Source organism: Bombina bombina, chromosome 2 (assembly GCF_027579735.1).
Source record: "Bombina bombina isolate aBomBom1 chromosome 2, aBomBom1.pri, whole genome shotgun sequence".
NCBI classification, from domain to species: Eukaryota; Metazoa; Chordata; class Amphibia; order Anura; family Bombinatoridae; genus Bombina; species Bombina bombina.
In genome coordinates this window covers 894,408,440-894,429,683 of record NC_069500.1, presented here as the reverse complement: position 1 = coordinate 894,429,683, position 21,244 = coordinate 894,408,440, and the positions used below count along the sequence as shown (strand labels likewise).

The window sequence follows — 21,244 nt, the reverse complement described above, 5'->3', positions numbered from 1 at the left end:
AGGGGCTGTAGGATAAAACCTTGTTGAATAAACATTTTCTTAAGGTAACCCTCTAACTTTTTATCCATTGGATCTAAGAAAGCACAACTGTCCTCGACAGGGATAGTAGTACGCTTTGCTAGAGTAGAAACTGCTCCCTCCACCTTAGGAACTGTCTGCCATAAGTCCCGTGTGGTGGCGTCTATTGGAAAAAAAATTCTAAAAATAGGAGGGGGAGGGAACGGCACACCTGGTCTATCCCATTCCTTAGTAATAATTTCTGTAAACCTTTTAGGTATTGGAAAAACATCAGTGCACACCGGCACTGCATAGTATTTATCCAGTCTACACAATTTCTCTGGCACTGCAATTGTATCACAGTCATTCAGAGCAGCTAAAACCTCCCTGAGTAACACGCGGAGGTGTTCAAGATTAAATTTAAATGTAGAGGTATCAAAATCAGGTTGCATCATCTTCCCTGAGTCAGAAACATCACCCACAGAAAGAAGCTCTCCTTCTTCAGCTTCTGCATATTGTGAGGCAGTATCAGACATAGCTCTTAAAGCGTCAGTATGCTCTGTATTTCTTCTAACTCCAGAGCTATCTCACTTTCCTCTAAATTCAGGTAGTCTGGCTAATACCGCTGACAGTGTATTATCCATGACTGCCGCCATGTCTTGTAAAGTAAACGCTATGGGCGCCCTAGATGTACTTGGCGCCATTTGAGCGTGAGTCCCTTGAGCGGGAGTCAAAGGATCTGAGAGTTAGTCGGCATAACTTTCCCCTCGTCAGATTCCTCTGGTGATAAATTTTTTAAAGACAGAATATGATCTTTATTGCTTAAAGTGAAATCAGTACATTTGGTACACATTCTAAGAGGGGGTTCCACCATGGCTTTTAAACATAATGAACAAGGAGTTTCCTTTATGTCAGACATGTTTGTACAGACTAGCAATGAGACTAGCAAGCTTGGAAAACACTTTAAATCAAGATAACAAGCAAATATAAAAAACTGTACTTTGCCTGTAAGAGAAACAAATTTTGTCAGAATTTGAAAAACAGTGAAAAAAGGCAGTAAATCAAACGAAATTTTTACAGTGTGTATAATAAGCTAACAGAGCATTGCACCCACTTGCAAATGGATGATTAACCCCTTAGTTCAAAAAACGGATCAAAAAAACGTTTTTTAACAGTCACACCAAACTGCCACAGCCTTGCTGTGGGCCTAGTAACACAGTGGAAAGCATCATGGAAACTGTTTCTAGGCAAATTTAAGCCAGCCATGTGGAAAAAACTAGGCCCCAATAAAGTTTTATCACCAAAGTATATATAAAAACGTTTAAACATGCCAGCAAATGTTTTATATTGTAAATATAAAAGAGTATTACCTCAGAAAGTAAGCATGATACCAGTCGTTATTAAATCACTGTATTCAGGCTTACCTTACATAAATTTGGCATCAGCAGCATTTTCTAGCATTCACATCTTCTAGAAAAATCTTAACTGCACATACCTCATAGCAGGATAACCTGCACGCCATTCCCCCGCTGAAGTTATCTCTCTCTTCAGTCATGTGTGAGAACAGCAATGGATCTTAGTTACAACCTGCTAAGATCATAGAAATCACAGGCAGATTCTTCTTCTATTTTCTGCCTGGGACAAAATAGTACAACTCCGGTACCATTTAAAAATAATAAACTTTTGATTGAAGCAAAATAACAGCTACATTTCACCACTTCTCTCTTACTACCTCCAGGTTTGTTGAGAGTTGCAAGAGAATGACTGGATATGGCAGTTAGGGGAGGAGCTATATAGACAGCTCTGCTGTGGGTGTCCTCTTGCAACTTCCTGTTGGGAATGAGAATATCCCACAAGTAATGGATGATCCGTGGACTGGATACACCTTACAAGAGAAATATTTTTAATATGTTACTGTTTATATGCATGATAGCAAATTTTTTTTTACAGTTTATTGTACTGGCCCCTTAAGAAAGCAAACAAATGGCAAACTACTCATGTGCTGTACACAGTATTACAGTGCTGTACTATAAATGCAGGTGGCAAACACACTTCTGCAAATCTTTTGTTTTCAGCTAACAAGCCCATGGAACAAGTTCCTCAATAGCAGCTACGTGATCACTTGGCACAGGAGCTATTGTGAAATGGCACAAATTGAACTGGCGTAAAACACACACATATACAGTGGGGAAAAAAAGTATTTAGTCAGCCACCAATTGTGCAAGTTCTCCCACGTAAGAAGATGAGAGAGGCCTGTAGTTTTCATCATAGGTATACCTCAACTATGAGAGACAAAATTTGGAAACAAATCCAGACAATCACATTGTCTGATTTGGAAAGAATTTATTTGAAAATTATGGTGGAAAATAAGTATTTGGTCAATATCAAAAGTTAATCTCAATACTTGTTATATATCCTTTGTTGGCAATGACAGAGGTCAAATGTTTTCTGTAAGTCTTCACAAGGTTGTCACACACTGTTGCTGGTATGTTGGCCCATTCCTGCATGCAGATCTCCTCTAGAGCAGTGATGTTTTGGGGCTGTCGCTGGGCAACACGGACTTTCAACTCCCTCCAAAGGTTTTCTATGGGGTTGAGATCTGGAGACTGGCTAGGCCACTCCAGGACCTTGAAATGCTTCTTACGAAGCCACTCCTTCGTTGCCCGGGCGGTGTGTTTGGGATCATTGTCATGCTGAAAGACCCAGCCACGTTTTATCTTCAATGCCCTTGCTGATGGAAGGAGGTTTGAACTCAAAATCTCACGATACATGGCCCCATTCATTCTTTCATGTACATGGATCAGTCGTCCTGTTCCCTTTGCAGAGAAACAGCCCCAAAGCATGATGTTGCCACCCCCATGATTCACAGTAGTTATGGTGTTCTCTGTCCTCCAAAAACGACAAGTTGTGTTTCTACCAAACAGTTCTACCTTGGTTTCATCTGACCATATGACATTCTCCCAATCCGCTTCTGGATCATCCAAATACTCTCTAGCATACTTCAGATGGGCCCAGACATGTACTGGCTTAAGCAGGGGGACACATCTGGCACTGCAGGATCTGAGTCCCTGGCAGCGTAGTGTGTTACTGATGGTAGCCTTTGTTACGTTGGTCCCAGCTCTCTGCAGGTCATTCACTAGGTCCCTCGTGTGGTTCTGGGATGTTTGCTCACCGTTCTTGTGATCATTTTGACCCCACTGGGTGAGATCTTGCGTGGAGCCCCAGATTGATGGAGATTATCAGTGGTCTTGTATGTCTTCAATTTTCTAATTATTGCTCCAACAGTTGATTTCTTCACACCAAGCTGCTTGCCTATTGCAGATTCAGTCTTCCCAGCCTGGTGCAGGTTTACAATTTTGTTTCTGGTGTCCTTCGACAGCTCTTTGGTCTTCACCATAGTGGAGTTTGGAGTGTGACTGTTTGAGGTTGTGGACAGGTGTCTTTTATACTGATAACAAGTCGAAACAGGTGCCATTAATACAGGTAATGAGTGGAGGACAGAGGAGCTTCTTAAAGAAGAAGATACAGGTCTGTGAGAGCCAGAAATCTTGCTTGTTTGTAGGTGACCAAATACTTATTTTCCACCATAATTTGCAAATAAATTCTTTCCAAATCAGACAATGTGATTGTCTGGATTTGTTTCCACATTTTGTCTCTCATAGTTGAGGTATACCTATGATGAAAATTACAGGCCTCTCTCAACTTCTTAAGTGGGAGAACTTGCACAATTGGTGACTGACTAAATACTAAATATATATATATTCCACAAAGTGCCAAAATAGCGTGTTGGAACAGTGCAATCTCAACCGGAAGTGCATCCAACCCGTGTCACTTCCGGTTTAAAAAATGTATATAACCATTACATCAAACTAATTTTCATAAAATAATAAAAAGTATGAGACATTAGGAAAATTAAAACATAATATAAATGCAGTAACATGGCCTGCTAGCCTTATAAATGCCTAACCTATGTCCCACATTTCAGTGTTAATTTCGGCAAATATCGCCACTTTTACCCGAGTCACATCTGCTCAACTTATCAATTAGACCCTATGTGAAAGTAAAAACCAACAATTACCAGTGTACTGATACTTAGCTTGTGGCAACTATTAAACGTATCAGTCAAGACCGTCTGCATGGAACGCATATTGTGCGTTCCAGCATACGGAGAAACAGGAAGTGACGAATTTAAACTGCTTCCGGTAATACCGGGCCCGTGTGAATGTTCCTATTGAAAGTCCCTAATGCTGCTGTCCTGTCTATGTGAGTGTGACATATTATATGACATTCGCAAATGTGACTAACCCGATGTGCTACACATAAATACACTGCAAAGAAAAAGCATCAACATGGAGGGAACCTATACAAAAACTAGTGCAGTCCAAGAGTTACAGCACAAAGGTTGATGGGTGGTGCAAGCTGTGGGGGTACCACACAAAACCCCAAAATTGTAACAGTCCAAAGAAAGCAGCAGCACTCACCAATTATGCAAAAACTTCCATCTTTATTGGGATATTCAAAGAATAAAAGTCTTTTATTCTTTGAATATCCCAATAAAGATGGAAGTTTTTGCATAATTGGCGAGTGCTGCTGCTTTCTTTGGACTGTTATACAAAAACTAGAACAGCCTCCAAAATGCAGCTTCAACATATTCGCTATAGGTGCTAGAGATATTCACAAATTCACTAAAACAGCATACTAAACATTAAATCCCAGAATGGGTGGAGTGTATGTAAGTGTTCAGGGAGTACACGGGAATATTGCTCATCACACATCCAGGATAACAAAATAACCTACCTGGCTTAATAAATCTAAATGTTATAATATAGTATAGAACAATAGAGATAGTACTATACATATAGAATAAACATAATTGTAAAAATAACAATAAAATCTCTATTTGGATTGCTAAAACAAAAAAAGGTATTACAGTTGCATCACTAATGCCCAAAAGTTGTGGATCAATGGAGCTTTCATATAAACCTGTGTACATTCTTATCTCTGCTCTGTGTATGTGTGTGTAATTGTACATAAACATAATTCTCTACAGTATGGTATACAAAATGATTATGTTACACACAGCAGTCTTGTGACAATGAGACCCAAAGATGATATACGTTGCACCAACCAGAGGCACAGATATAACTAATTGGCCCACCTAATAAATAGATGTGTACAGAGTATCCACCCATATATGTCCATTTGTTTCAAAACATCCCGTTGGTTCTTGCACATAGGGTGAGTGACCTATTCATGTGGTCCTAACATACATACAGAGCTTAGCACCTTATTAAAAGTTGACATATTGGTGTACCAACTGGGGTATGGTCAAACCGTAACCTTAACCCCCAGAAAGAGACCATCATGAATGCACTCCTGGTCTGTGGTGCATAACCAGATATGGGAGGAATGGTACTGTTCCATCAAACGAGAATTGTTACAGGGAGAACCAACCATGTATTCAAATGCACTTTATAACTCTAGGTAAATGGAGTATTGGTCGTAAGTGGTGACTCACTCAGCATGACATGTTTTGCCTGACAAGAGCGGATCCAATCTCGGTCCCACTCTTGTACAGAGTGAGGGTACGGAGTAGGAAAGTTTCCCCTATGGGAGGAATACACCCACATTCCCCTGATGCAGGTTCACGTCACCTGTGATTGCACCCCTGGTGTGTATCTCCAACCTAGATAAGTGCTTTGAAGTCAGGTGGTGAATTTAAGCCCCCAGGGTGTACAGTTCCAAGCCTATGCATCCATTCAGCCTCCCGGATGAGTAATGCTTTATTTCTGTCGCCTCCTCTATCCAATTTATATGTATATACCTGATAGACGATAACTGGTGGGACATCTGGGCACAGTGCTGTGCGACGAGTTGTTCTGATTCGCCTTTATCCAATGCTAATTGTATAGCCCGTCTATGATTTGCCATTATCTCACGCAATGTGCCAACAGTCTTGCCCACATAAAACTGGGAGCACAGACAAAACAATAGGTAAATCACATGCGTGGTATTACAGGATATAGTGAGTATCCATGCGTTCAGGACACAACTGCTTGGGTTCGTCGGGATATTGGCCTATATGGGACACTTCGTATTGAGAAATTTGGTTGACATGTTTTATGGTCCCCATAGGTGAGACATTACTATGCTTTGTGATTCTTGCGATCTTGTGCACCGGACGCTTTACGAAAAACCATGTGTTGATACGCCCCATATGGGCGGGGCTGAACTGACACTTTCAGTAAGAGCCACGGATTCGTCCTTGTGGCAATGTTTCTTCACACCCTTAGGGGCGGATGTTAAATGATTGGATGGTACGGTTCCAATATTGTGTTTACATTGGCGTAGATCACAGATAATCTACTATCACAGTAGAAATATCATTATGTGATGGAACTTTGGGCTGTTTATGTTTGGGGCAGAGTGAGACATTTTGGGCATGTTATGAGCTAATACATATTTTAAATTAGTCATTTTTGTTGATTTCAGTCTCATTAGCACTTTCACAACATTTTGCACACGTTCCCATTTTTTGTACACCATGTTTTGTGATTGGTACAACCACAGGGGGAGTGTTTTGTCTACCCTATTTAAGTTTTAAAATTGCACAGAATATGTTTGTCTGAAGAAGGGATAGGTTATAATCCGAAGAGTCACTAAAATAAAGAAAGATTGCTTAACTAAGCTGACTGCAGACCAGTGAGTGCTCTTTGTCAAGGAATAATAAGAACTTTTGCCTGAAATGGTGCCAAATTCGAATTAAATGTTCACTGGATCTCATACTACTTGTTATTGAAGAATGTACCAACATTCTAACTACAGTAAGAGATGAGATACGAGAATTCAACACCAATAAAGAACACATACTGAGGGAGGACTGTAGCGAGAACTGGATAGATAAATTGACCAAGCAAGTGAATGAGTATAAGAGGGAACTGATGGCCTTTAAAAACCAGAAGATCTTACGGTAGAGAATGATAAGGATAAGAGAATCTATTATTCGCTACAAGAAGATACTCAGAAAGGACCCCAAAGACCGAGGAGACAACGACATTACAGATCTAGATATCTCAACACTGTCGATAGTGGTTCTGGGTCTGACACAGAGGGTGGCTATCCACAGCAACAACACCAGGGCCAGGGCCCAATGTCTCTTTTTTAGGGGTAACAACAAGATCAGGCAGCAACATAAGAGGCAGAGGCCGCACCCTCGGAGGGGCAATTACTGCAGAAGGAAGACCCCCTACCACCGAGGTAATGAACCCAGATATTGTAATAAATATCAGCAGCAGGACATTGAATGACGCTGAAATCAGCCTCCAAAACAAAGGCCTTACTTTTATCCCCACATTCAAGAGTGACAATTTCGACACATACCTGGATATACATAAGTTCCAACAGAACCTTAAAAACTTAAAGAACATTTTGGGGTTGATAATATAACTGAGACTGAAACTAAAAGGTTTAAACGTAGGAGCAAATTTGAACCAATTAACAGTGGAGCAAGCATTAAGACCTACACAAGACTGATCTCCAATGATAAATACAGAAGAACTCCTGACACACATTGACCCAACCTATCCAAGGCAGAAAGAAAAGCATTGAAGTCACTGTCCACGGACCCTAACATTGTGATCAGGGCCGCAGATAAGGGAGGTGCAATCGTAATATTGGACTATGAACATTACAGAAGTGAAATCCTTAGACAACTAGGGGATACCCAAACCTATAGAAGACTCACATGGGACCCAACTAGTAACTTCAAGAAATAAATTGATCTGGTACTAGAGGAAGGTTTTAACAATGCCTGGATTAACAAAGATGAATATCAGTTTTTGACTACACAAAATCCGATACACCCCATCCTCTTAACATTACCAAAAAGCCATAGGGACCAACAAAATCCACCTGGCAGACCTATTGTGTCTGCCCGTAGCTCCTTACTTCAACCCCTGGCACAATACATTGATGCACAGTTACAACCACTTGTCAGATGGATGGACTCCTATCACAGGGGAATAAAGATGTTAAATTCACTGAATGAAGTAGAGGATAAAGATCTTCTAGTCACTATGGATGTTAGGAGTCTATATACAGCCATACCACACACCGAGGGACTAGGAGCTATACAACGGCATTAACACACTATCCATATGTTGGACCTTCTGCTCCCTTCCTTTTGAAGCTATTGGAAATGTGCCTTAAACTGAACTATTTCAGGTTTATCAACAACTGATGGGGACGGCCATGGGATCAAATGTGGCTCCAGCTTATGCCAATCTTTTTATGGAACAATATGAAAAAGATAGAAAGAGATGAAACTGGATCGTGAACACATAGACTTCCTTGATTATACGCATCTATAAGAAACAAGGCAAACTGTACACAACACTGTATACGAAACCGACGGATAGAAACTTCTTACTCCAGGCTACTAGCAATCATCCACCACACACATTCAAGGCGATTATTAAATCTCAAATGGCACGGGTAATGAGAATTAACACTGAGGTCACAAACCACGACAAACAACTGGAAAAGATGACCAATAAGTTTCTACAACGTGGCTACAAGGAAAATCTTATAAAAAGATGTAATACAGGAGATAAAAGCAAGCAATGATGATGTGGAACCAGATTCTAGAGAGGACAACACTAAAAACAGGATGATATTCACCACCACGTTTAATCTGGATAAGAAAGAATTGGCTAACGCCATCCGTGGAAGATGGGAAATTCTTGAAACAGATACAACACTACCATTTAAAAATATGGATCCACCTATTATGGTATATAGACGTGGCAGGAGCTTAAGAGATCTATTGATGTTCACCGAGCCAAATCACTGCTATCAAAAGAATCAATGGTTAAAAACTACCAAAATGGGCTGCTTTAGATGCACAACCTGCAGTGGAATGATACCCTGTAAGTTCTTTAGGCACCCGCATACCACCCAGAAGTATTGCATTAAACACTTTATCACATGCACTACCAGTCATGTGATCTATCTCCTTAGCTGCTGTTGTGGCCAGTTTTATGTTGGAAAAACCACGGATAATGCCCGCCTACGGATGGCCAATCACAGGAGTGCAATCCGCACAGCACAAGGGCACCTTGAACCAACCAGTGGCCAGACACTTCGTACTAGCGAATCGTAAGGTGACTGACATGAGTTTCATCCTCAATGACCATGTCCCCCCTCTGAAACGGGGAGGTGATAGAGAAAACTCTTTTGCAACTTAAATCATGCTGGATCTATAGACTTGGCACCCTTCACCCCCACGGCTTAAACATGTCTAACTACTAGCACTGCTACCTATGAGGACTGATTAAACCCCAATACCTTTAGGTGTGTACCACCAAACTTTTTTGATGATACGAAAACCTTCTGTTGGGGTACCATACCGTGGCTGACTCCATGTAATAGTGGGGCTAGCCACGGCGTGGATCTAAAGCTCTATCATAGTGTAAAAAGTGACTGGTATATGAAAGAGACTGTACATAACAAAATGTCAAATTCATAATCACTGATGGTTGAATGAGGGGTGTGCCATAAGCAACGATACTTCCACGATTTGGACATGCACTAGACTGCACAGGACTTGGATGCCATACCTTAATGTGAAATAAGCCAAAATGTCACAAACATGACCTATATTGTCACTTTTGAACTAACTGACAAATGATTAACAATAATGTCTTAGTAACCTTGAACCCATAGGACGATCAAAAGCTCTGTAGAAACACACAACGAAATGCTGCATACGTCAGCATTATGCAACTTAGCCATGTGGATGCGAAGACGGGGGGGCCACAATGGCACATACACAACACCGCAAATGTAACACAATATGATACCTATTTGTAAGACTGTATGTATTTGACTAAGCCGCTATAGCACTTATGTGAAAATATTCCTACAGCTAAGTATACAGATATGATACGATTGGCTCTGAAGCCAGTGCCATATATTGCATAGTAATGTTTAAATGACATTATTAGTCATATATACGCCTTAAGATTAAATGATATGACTGATTTGAACCTGCTATTTCTCCATTTTGTTTCACAGAGAATGGGTTATAACATATAGTATATAATAGGCTCAGATTGACTGCCATATTATGATATATTTGGATAAACTTTCCTAATAAACACTGATGCCTAGTATGAATATTGATGTGCTGGATGGAATGTATAAAATAAAAAATGTTGTATATAAATTACACTGAGCACTATATGTTTGGGGAATGCACTGTTTTGTTTTGCTTTGTTGATACTTGTAACCAGGCAACTATAGGGTTGCCATGACAACACAGTTTTTGAACTAACTGATGGGTGGGGCTTAGCATATTTAAGTTGTGCTGTTACCATTTACACATTGTCTGGTCTGAGGAAGGGGTCTGCGTACCCCGAAACGTTACCACTTAATAGATATTAATTTATCTAAATCCAGCGACTGCAGTCTGTACATATAGACCTTCGTTTTTAAAGACTGTATTTGGGAATTTCTACTATTGTGAATAAACAGAACTGGTTCCAAGGACATACCCTATATCGTAAAAATGTTAGGGGATCAGTGAGAGAGAAAAATGCTTTGCAATATCAACTGTCCTTTTTTTACGTGTCAGATAAATACCTCGTATATGAGGATTTAAAATGTGAGTGTGATGTATTTTATATTTTTTAATTTGTGATTTTAATAAACGGAATTACACTATTTGCTGTTTTCTCTCATCCTTCCTTATGAGAACGGCGAGATCACACAGTGACCAGCCTGAGAAGTAAAAGGATTGGAAGTTTCTACCTCTGACAAGAGGCATCATTATCTGAACAAGTCCCTGTCAAGAGCAAATATAAGGCGGATATATCAGATATGTCTAAAACTTACTGATTGAGGTAACAAAGTAAGTGGACACCCAAAAGGGGAATAACAAAGAGGATCTGCACACATTTACTCAAAGGAGAACTGACTTTTTGGAATAATCTTTGGTTTTCTATTGCGACCAGGAATAAATAAATATATATATATATATATATATATATATATATATATATATATATATATATATATATATATATATATATATATATATATTTGCACTGTTGCAGTCAGCTCTTATGAAGGTGATCTACAAACAGTTGGGCTCATAGGCTTTCATGCTAAGGATATATATATATATATATATATATATATATATATATATATATATATATATATATATATATATATATATATATATATATTATACATATACACATACACACACACACACACATATATATATATACATATATATATATATATATATATATATATATATATATATATATATATACACATACACACACATATACACACATTCATACATACACACAATATTTTACATAATGTACAGGCGAACACATATACTGTAAAAGTACTTACCAATTTCTACACCAAGCCCCCCCATTCCACTGAGGAAAACATGAGACTGAGCCATCTTCTGCATAGCACTGTCACCCAGGACATATCTCTGCCGGCTAGAAAAACAGACAAACAATAAAAAAATATGATAAAATTAGACAAAAAATTTTTTTTTATTATTTAAATTGTTTTTTTTGTTTTGTTTTGTTTTTTTTAAATAAAATGCTTTTTAAATATAGTTTCTAATTAAGATACATTATAATCCAAATGTTATTCATCCTGAAATAAGGATTACGTTTTAATTATGTAGCATGAGGCTGTATATTCTTGGCTGTAATGTCTATTTTTTTGGTCAATTATTCCCATTAATCAATTCACAATGTCATGTTCTCCCAGCGGAGAAGATAATTATCACATATTCTCTGTTTTGTAGTTGTCAAAACTATAAAATTTGTATCTGCAGAAATGAGATCACCTTATTTACAGCAAAAATGTTATAAAATAAACAAAAAGAGTTAAAGGGACACTAAACCCAATTTTTTTCCTTTCGTGATTCAGATAGAGCATGCAATTTTAAGCAACTTTCTAATTTACTCCTATTATCAATTTTTCTTCGTTCTCTTGCTATCTTTATTTAAAAAGCAGGAATGTGATGCATAGGTAGACTGACCATATTGCTGCTTTAAAAAGGGACACATATGAAAAATACATAAGTCAGGGTTCTCATAATGGAACATTATTCCAAACCATTTCTCTAAACAGCCCTGACATATGTATTTTTCATATGTGTCCCTTTTTAAAGCTGCAATATGGTCAGCCTATGCATAGGAGACGGCCCATTTTTGGTTGAGAACCTGAGTTATGCTTGCTTATTGGTGAGTAAATGTAAGCCTCCAATAAGCAAGCACTATCCATGGTGCTGAACCTAAAATGAGCTGGCTGCTGAGATTTACATTTCTGCTTTTAAAATAAAGATAGCAAGAGAACAAAAGAAAAATTGATAATAGGAGTAAATTAGAAAGTTGCTTAAAATTGCATGCTCTATCTGTATCATGAAGGAAAAAATTTGGGTTCAGTGTCACTTTAAGAAACAGAACTTAAAGTGACATAAACCCATAATTCTTCTTTCATTATTCAAAAAGAACATACAATTTTCAATTGTTATTCCTTTTATCAAATTTGCTTCATTCTCTTGGTATCCTTTGTTAAAGGAGACCAATGCTCTCCTCGTAGCTAGGTCAACACATTGTGTGAGCCAATGACAAGCAGCTAGCTCAAAGTAACGCATTGCTGCTGAGCCTACCTATGTATGCTTTTCAACAATAGCTAATCAGATAAGAGGAGTAAATTGGAAAGCAGTTTAAAATGCATGTTCTATCTGAACTATTAAAGTTTATTTTTGACTTTACTGTCCCTGTAATGACATTGCTCCCTGCAAATCTATGTACACATAATCAACTCAAGTTTCAAGAAGCTCAATGAATAGGAGATTGTTTGGAGTGGAATAGATCTGCACAAGGACCTAAGTATGAGGAGGTAGGGGCAAGAATTAAAAATAAATGTAATGTTATTGCTTTCATTAAATAAAACTATTGAACTTGTTATTATTAAAAGTCATCATTTTTCTCCATCCAATAAAGTACAGCCTGAAAAGTTGATCAAATATGAACCTATTGAACTGAAGATAATTCACCTCCCAATAATTTGAATGATCAATGTATTTCTTATGGTATGTAAATAAATCAGTAATTTTCTGATATACCTGGAAAAAAATACTAAAAATATATCATTCTAAAAATTAAACATTTATTTAAATCATAACAAAAATGTTTTATATAACTATTAACTCTATGATCTAACTGTGATTTTGATTGTTACAAAAATGACCAAAACATTTCTTTGTTTGCATAAAGGGTGTGCAAATGTATTAAGAATATTCAATATTTAACTAATGTGAGTTAGGAGTTTTATACACCAATTTGTGGCCTGTGGTGAAATGACCTTTAAATAATTAAAACACTTTTCTTAAAAAATACACACACACATATATATATATATATATATATATCACATCAAATTTTAATATAAAAAGGACAAAAAAAATAAGAGGAAGAAAATGAATAAACATTTATTTTTTGTTGGAGGACAAGTTTAAGGCATTGCACCAGAGCAGATTACAAGTGACGTCACATCACCAAAAGTAATTATGCTATGAGATCCATGTAATGATCTTAGGAAATGGATTGGGACCAGATAGTTGATAAGCACATTACTTTCTGTTTACCGACACCTGTAAGAACAAGTACACCATGTTTACAAGGCAGCAGGGTCCGTTATTAATTTGTGCCCAAGTGACAGTGCACTGGCAACACCTTGTAAAGGGAAAATTATGGTTTCTTTTAGGAAATAATATAACTATTGAAGAATTGGTCAACACCTAATATCATAGTTGAGAATTGGAATATTAAGCCGATAACACATAATTTGAATCTTTGTAATAAAAATAATAACTACTGATCTACACAATATTCCAGTTTAAACCCCTTTCCCTAAGTCATTTATAACTAGTGACCTAAAATGTTATTCCACTCTATACGCTACTGAGAAATACGCTATTACAGATCACCTGCAGCATTTTATATAAACCAATCAAGTAATGAAGAACTTGGTCAAAATGTTATCCACAGCAGAGACAGATTAAGCAGAGGGCAACCAAGATATACGCTTAGGCTTCATGAAAATAGAGGTGTGCTGTAAAAATTCCAAAAGAATTCGCCCTATTGTACATCTTACCTTTATCCAGATGTCAAGAATTCAAGCATTAATATTATAAACATTTTATCCCATTATGTCACTTTATAAATAGAATACATTTCTGTGTCTATACAAGAGGTACAATGTCACTAGATGCACTAGTGGAATAGTTAATTGCTTCTATAGGTGTTAGGTGTTCCAAATAGTCTCTTGATCGGGGCCCTCTAGAGTCTATCCCAATCCAGTGTAACACATTTGATTATAAACACATTTCCTTCATTACCTAAGAGACAGGGCCGTCCTTACCTGTATAAACCATCGTCAATTTCCATAGAGTCTGCGGCCATAATACGCAGCTGGTCTTTTATAACCTGAAAAATAGCAGATGTAAAATAAAATAAAATAAATATTTAACATCTTTATATCATTCCAGATCACAGGGCAAGAAGCCATGATGTTTGGCCTGGCGTTAAAAACTATCCATAGGGTCAAGCTTATTGGTCACAGAAGATACCATTATTCATGAAAGCATTGGAAATTATCTCCAGATAAAAATTCTGCCAATTGAGTAGATCATTTTTTTAACATGTCAGAATATTTTGTTTAACTAAGCCAAAAACACATAAGCACTAAACATTAGTTTCTCCTGGGTTATCATACAATAAAATCACAATTCTGTGACATTTAAAGGGACAAAATAAACTTTTATGAATCAGAGCATGCAGTTTTAAGACACTTTCCAATTTACTTCTATTATCAAATTTTGCATAATCTTTATATGCACACTTTCTGTAAGTCACATGATACAGGGGCCGGAAAAAGGGAGAAAAAAAATAAATTTGTCAAAAAAATTAATTTACTGCTTTTTTGAAATTCAGAGTAGGTATTAAATCAGTCTTTTTATTATGCATTTGTTAATTATGCAATTCTACTGCATTGAGTGACTACACTACAGAAAAAGTGTGAATAACTAAAAAAAAAAAAAGCACAAATTTATTGCAAAATAAGTACTGGCAGACAGCTGTCAGTACCCAAAATGGTGGCAAATAGTGGAGGGAGGAATAGAGAGCTGTTGGGGGGGGGGGGGCTCAGGGAGGTTGGTTGGTAAGGGTTGATCCTACACTGCAAAAAATATATAATTTAAAAAAAAAAACATCTTTTTTTTATTTTTTTGCCAGTACTAAAAATGGCAGTGACAATAGTGAAGTAAGGGAGAGAAGAGAGCTGTTTGAGAGTGGTCAGGGAGGGATCATGGGGTGGGATGTGTCAGGTGGGAGGCTGCTCTCTACACTAAAGCTAAAATTAACCCTTCAAGCCCCCTACAAGCTAGCTAATTAACCCCTTAACCCACTGCTGGGCATAATACACGTGTGGTGCACAGTGGCATTGAGAGGTCTTCTAATTGCCAAAAAACAATGCCAAAGCCATATATGTCTGCTATTTCTGAACAAAGGGGATCACAGAGAAGCATTTACAACCATTTGTGCCATAATTGCACAAACTGTTTGTAAATAATTTCAGTAAGAAACCTAAAGTTGGTGAAAAAGTTAACCTTTTTTTTTTTATTTGATCGCATTTGGTGGTGAAATGGTGGCATGAAATATACCAAAATGGGCCTAGATTAATACATTGGGATTTCTACTAAAAAAATTATATACATGTAAAAGGTTATTCAGGGATTCCTGACAGATATCAGTGTTACAATGTAACTATTGCTAATTTTGAAGAAAAAAAATGGTTTGGAAATTGCAAAGTGCTACTTGTATTTATGGCCCTATAACTTACAAAAAAAGCAAAGAACATGTAAACATTGGGTATTTCTAAACTCAGGACAAAATTTAGAAACTATTTGGCATGGGTGTTTTTTGGTGGTTGTAGATGTGTAACAGATTTTGGGGGTCAAAGTTAGAAAAAGTATGTTTTTTTCAAATTTATCATTTTATATAGTAAATTATAAGATATGATGAAAATAATTGTATCTTTAGAAAGTCCATTTAATGGCGAAAAAACAGTATATAATGTGTGGGTACAGTAAATGAGTAAGAGAAAAATTACAGCTAAACACAAAATGTAAAAATAGCCCTGGTCCCAAACGGTCAGAAAATTGAAAAGTGCTGTGATACTTAAATGGACACTGAACCCAATTTTTTGAGATTCAGATAGAGCATGCAATTTTAAGCAACTTTCTAATTTACTCCTATTAGCAAATGTTCTTCATTCTCTTTGTATCTTTATTTGAAAAGCAAAACTGTAAGTTTAAATGCCGGCCCATTTTGGTGAACAACCTGGGTTGTTCTTGCTGATTGGTGCATAAATTCATCCACCAATAAACAAGTACTGTCCAAGGTTTTGGACTTTCTTTTTCAAATAAAGATAGCAAGAGAACGAAGACAAATTGATAATAGGAGTAAATTAGAAAGTTGCTTAAAATTGCATGCTCTATCTGAATCACAAAAGAAAAAAATGTGGGTTCAGTGTCCCTTTTAGGGGTTAAATGTTGTGTACAATACCCACGAAAACAGATGCAATCAATATAATCCACTATCAGCCCTGAAAATTAAATCTAATGGAAAGAGCCTTTAGGAGTTTGGTGTTATTTTAAATGTTATCATGATTCATAATTGAAAACAAACTTAATATGATGTTTAGATTTGCAGGACACATCTATTGCAGTCCCCACCTCCTGTTTCCCATCCTCCTACCCATCTAGGTTGTAAATTCCCCCTGTATTTGTCTGTAAAATTTTGTCTTTTATTGTATTGTTTCTCCGTTGTACTTTTATCCTTGTACCCATGGGCAGCGCTGCGGAATCTGTTGACGCTTTATAAATAAAGAATAATAATAATAATATTAAATCTATGAGACATGCTTAAAAGGGACATGAAACAAAAAAAAATATTTCATGATACACATTTTTAAACAACTTTCCAATTTATTTCTATTATCTTATTTGCTTTGTTCTCTTGGTAAGTTAGTCTTGAAAAGCAAACCTAGATAGGCTGAGGAGCTGGGATCTAGCTGCTCATTGGTGGCTGCACATATATGCGTATTGTCATTGGTTTACCGATGTGTTCAGCTGGCTCCCAGAAGTGCATTGTTGTTCCTTCATTAAAGGGACACTGTACCCAAAATTTTTCTTTTGTAATTCAGAAAGAGCATGCAATTTTAAGCAACTTTCTAATTTACTCCTATTGTCAAATTTTTCTTCGTTCTCTTGCTATCTTTATTTGAAAAAAAATGCATCTAAGCTTTTTTTTTGTTTTAGTACTCTGGACAGCACTTTTTTATTGGTGGATGAATTTATCCACCAATCAGCAAGGACAACCCACCAAAAATGGGCCGGCATCTAAACTTACATTCTTGCATTTCAAATAAAGATACCAAGAGAATGAAGAAAATTTGATGATAAGAGTAAATTAGAAAGTTGCTTAAAATTTCATGCTCAATCTGAATCACGAAAGAAAAATTTTGGGTACAGTGTCCCTTTAATTAAGCGCAAGCTATGACAGAAGTAAATTAGAAGGTTGTTTAAAATGGTATGTTCTATCTGAATCACGAAAGAAAGAAAAAAAATTGGGTTTTATGACCCTTTAATCTTGTCTCCTGAAAGATGTCTTCATGGTTAATAAAAAGATGAATCCCTCAAGCTTGCATATTGAGGGACGGAAGAGAAGACCGTGAGAATCACAAACCTGAAGTTTGAGCGATTTCTGCATATCCCCCAAAAACAGCATGTTATTTCATTTACATAACAGCAGTGAGTTATGCATTATTTATATGATTATTAATGAATGCTGAATTTTAATTTTCTTTGTAATGCGTTTTCTTTTTTAAAAGAAACATTTGTATTTTAGACAAAAATTGAAACCCACCATCTTTGAAGATTCTGATAAAGTATACCATTTTAAACAATTTATTTTTATTATCAAATTTGCTTAATTCTCTGTGTCCTTTGTTGGGTGAGCCAATGGCAAGGAGCATATGTGCTGCCATCAATCAGCTGCTAGCTCCCAGTGGTGCATAGCTGCTTCTGAGCCTACCTAGATATGATTTTTACCAAAGGATACCAACTGAACAAAGCAAACTAAATGACAAAAGTAAATTGGAAAGTTGTTTAAAATTGCATGCTCTGTCTAAATCATGAAATTTTGATTTTACAGCACTTTAAGCATATTTTAAAACTATATTATAAAGAATTTTTTTTAAAGTAATAAGCGGACTTTTTCTCATTGAAACACCACTGTGTATACTGACCTCTTATGACTAGATTTATTAGATATGGATGACATCATTTCTGTAAATTATATTTTCTGATAACCACCCTTGGTTAGAGGACACATGCATCTTATTCATGTAGCACAATCATTTCTCGCCATCATCTAAAACTGTATCATATTAAGAGGAAACAATGCGTGCTGCTGCTAAAACAAACTAATTATAACCGCTTATAAAAAATTTTTATATATTAAGGTTAATTCATTTGCATGTAAAGTGCTGCAACCATTCACATACGTTATATCCAATAATATACAGTTGAAAAAAAGTTGCCATTTGTACCAGCACCCTAAAGAACAAAGAGTGTGCAAAATTGAATGTGGATAGTAATAATAAAAAAATACATATTATGCAGCTGCACCCATCCCTATTCTGCTTTAAGGAAGTGCACCCCCCATTGAAATGTGTCAGCAGGTTTCTGATGCTGCATTAGACAAGGGTTACACACTAAGCTGAAGAGCACTCAGGGCTAATACCCTATTATACCACCTAACTGTCCCTGTGCCCCATTATCCGCTGAACACAACAACGTATGATATTGCGAGCATGTGAAGCACTGACCTGAGATGATGCAGCTCCAGCAGTTCCGTGTCGGCCGGGAGAGGAAGACCTGGTAAAAAGAAAAAGACTACAAATCCCAACATGCCTTGCGCTAAACGGAGAGTAAGACTGAATGAGGAAAACAATCAAAACTTTATTACGAGCTGACATCTTAGACAGAACCGTTTAAATTAAAATGTAATAGGTTAATGTAATTTCCCATTATTGTTTCCATGGTGATTGATAAATAGTCCATAGTAATTGATCCATTCTCTATTTCCAAGGAATGTGAATAATTTCGTCACACGTTTTTGCAAATGTTGTAAGTCTTACTAATAACCCAGACATGTACCTAAGAAACACTAGTGTAAATTCTCAATGCTAAAGTTAATTAGTTTATATAATATGCTACTAGCAGCCTTGAAATTGAAAGGTGGGCTCAGTGTAATACTAGGTAATCTAATCACATTTTCTGCAATCCAAAGCACAAATTAATTACATAATTCAATATTAATTTATTTAATAATATTTTGTGCAACAAACATTGAAAAAAATATTAGCTAATTTCAGCTTAATATTGGCTTAAATTTTAGCTGGGTTGTCAGTTAAATCAGCTGGGTTGTGTGCCCATAAGGACCAGATTACAAGTGGAACCCTAACAGTTACACACAATCGAAAATGGGTTTATTGCATCTGTTTGTTCCCGTTGGGTGTAGCGCTCGTATTACAAGTTGAAAGTAAATACGATGGCTTAAAGCACAATTACAGTTAATGCTCTTTAGGCTAGCGCATCCTCAGAGCTCTGGTTAACTGTTTCGCAAAACAAAAATGTGTCACAAAACACATAAAAAATACATTTAAAAGTACAGTTACACTCATAATAACACTATCTAATAAAAATTATTTAAAAAAATATTAAACAAAAAAGTTATAAGGGCTCAGGTGTTAGAAAAAAGGTTGCAAAGGGCTTTAACATAGAGAAACATACATATACGTGTCTAAGTATATATATATATATATGTGTGTGTGTTTATATGTGTGTACATATGTATTTATATGTTTATATATGTATTTACAGACATATATATGAACACATATAAAAGTAGTCTCACAGAAAGAATTTAAAACATAGCTTTTAATGATAAATACAAATAAAAATTAAAGGTTCAAGGGCATGTAATATACCATTAATGAATAGACCAAACAAATTGCTACGTGAACCTCAATCTGTAAACACTACAAACAAATTACCCCCAAAAATAGGACTATCCTCACCACAACGCACTACACAAGGGGAATCCGTGCGGTCAAAAACAACAAATTATAGTAGCACTACTACATTTGTTACTTAATTGTGATGAGGACGATGTCCTCTTTTTCTAGGTAATTTGTTTGTGGCGTTTACACATTGAGTTTCCCGTAGCAATTTGTTTGGTCAATTCATTAATGGTATATTAGATGCCCTTGAACCTAATTGTTCTATCCAGGCTGTTGGGACTCATCATCTACTTAGTTTTTTAATTTAAGTTTTATTGCACATTCCCCTTATTTTTATTTGTATCTATCATTAACAATTATGTTTTAAATTCTTCCTGTGAGACTACTTCCCTCTACACTATGTTAACATAGAGTGCTTTGTACCGTATGTGCCTCTTTTTCTTTTCTCTTTTTTGATATTTATCATTTTGGTCATAGAGCACCCCCCCCCCACATCTAAATATAGGAACTTGTTTACACCTTATTCCTGATTGGTCAGTGGGGTTTTACATGAAATCAGTGTCCCTACCAAATATTTTTTCAAGTAAAACCCTCTACTAAAGGGACACTGGACCCATTTCACGAATTTCTTTCGTGATTCAGATAGAGCATGCAATTTTAAACAACTTTCTAATTTTACTCCTATTATCAATTTTTCTTCATTCTCTTGCTTTCTTTATTTGAAAAAGAAGACATCTAAGCTATTTTTTTGTTCAGAACCATGGAAAGCACTTGTTTATTGGTAGGTGAATTTACCCACCAATCAGCAAGAACAAGTCAGTGAGGCCCATTTATCAAGCTCCGTACGGAGCTTGAGGGCCCGTGTTTCTGGCGAGTCTTCAGACTCGACAGAAACACACGTTATGGAGCAGCGGTCTAAAGACCGCTGCTCCATAATCCTGTCCGCCTGCTCTGATGAGGCGGACAGGAATCGCCACAATTCAACCTGATCGAGTATGATTGGGTTGATTGACACCTCCCTGCTGGCGGGCCATTGGCCGTGAGTCTGCAG

The 21,244-nt window shown here is 36.7% G+C and overlaps 1 protein-coding gene across 1 annotated transcript in view; it reads right to left on the bottom strand.

Moving 5' to 3' along the window:
• UBA6 (ubiquitin like modifier activating enzyme 6) overlaps positions 1–19,040 on the bottom strand; it is a 250,035-nt gene extending 230,995 nt beyond the window's left edge. The window contains exons 1-3 of the mRNA XM_053703266.1: positions 18,997–19,040; positions 14,467–14,531; positions 11,428–11,522 (exon numbers count right to left, since the gene is read on the bottom strand). Of these exons, the coding sequence (XP_053559241.1) occupies positions 11,428–11,522; positions 14,467–14,507 (136 nt within the window). The 5' untranslated portion in view covers positions 14,508–14,531; positions 18,997–19,040. The remainder of the gene's footprint in view (positions 1–11,427; positions 11,523–14,466; positions 14,532–18,996) is intronic.
• Positions 19,041–21,244: the final 2,204 nt, after the last annotated feature.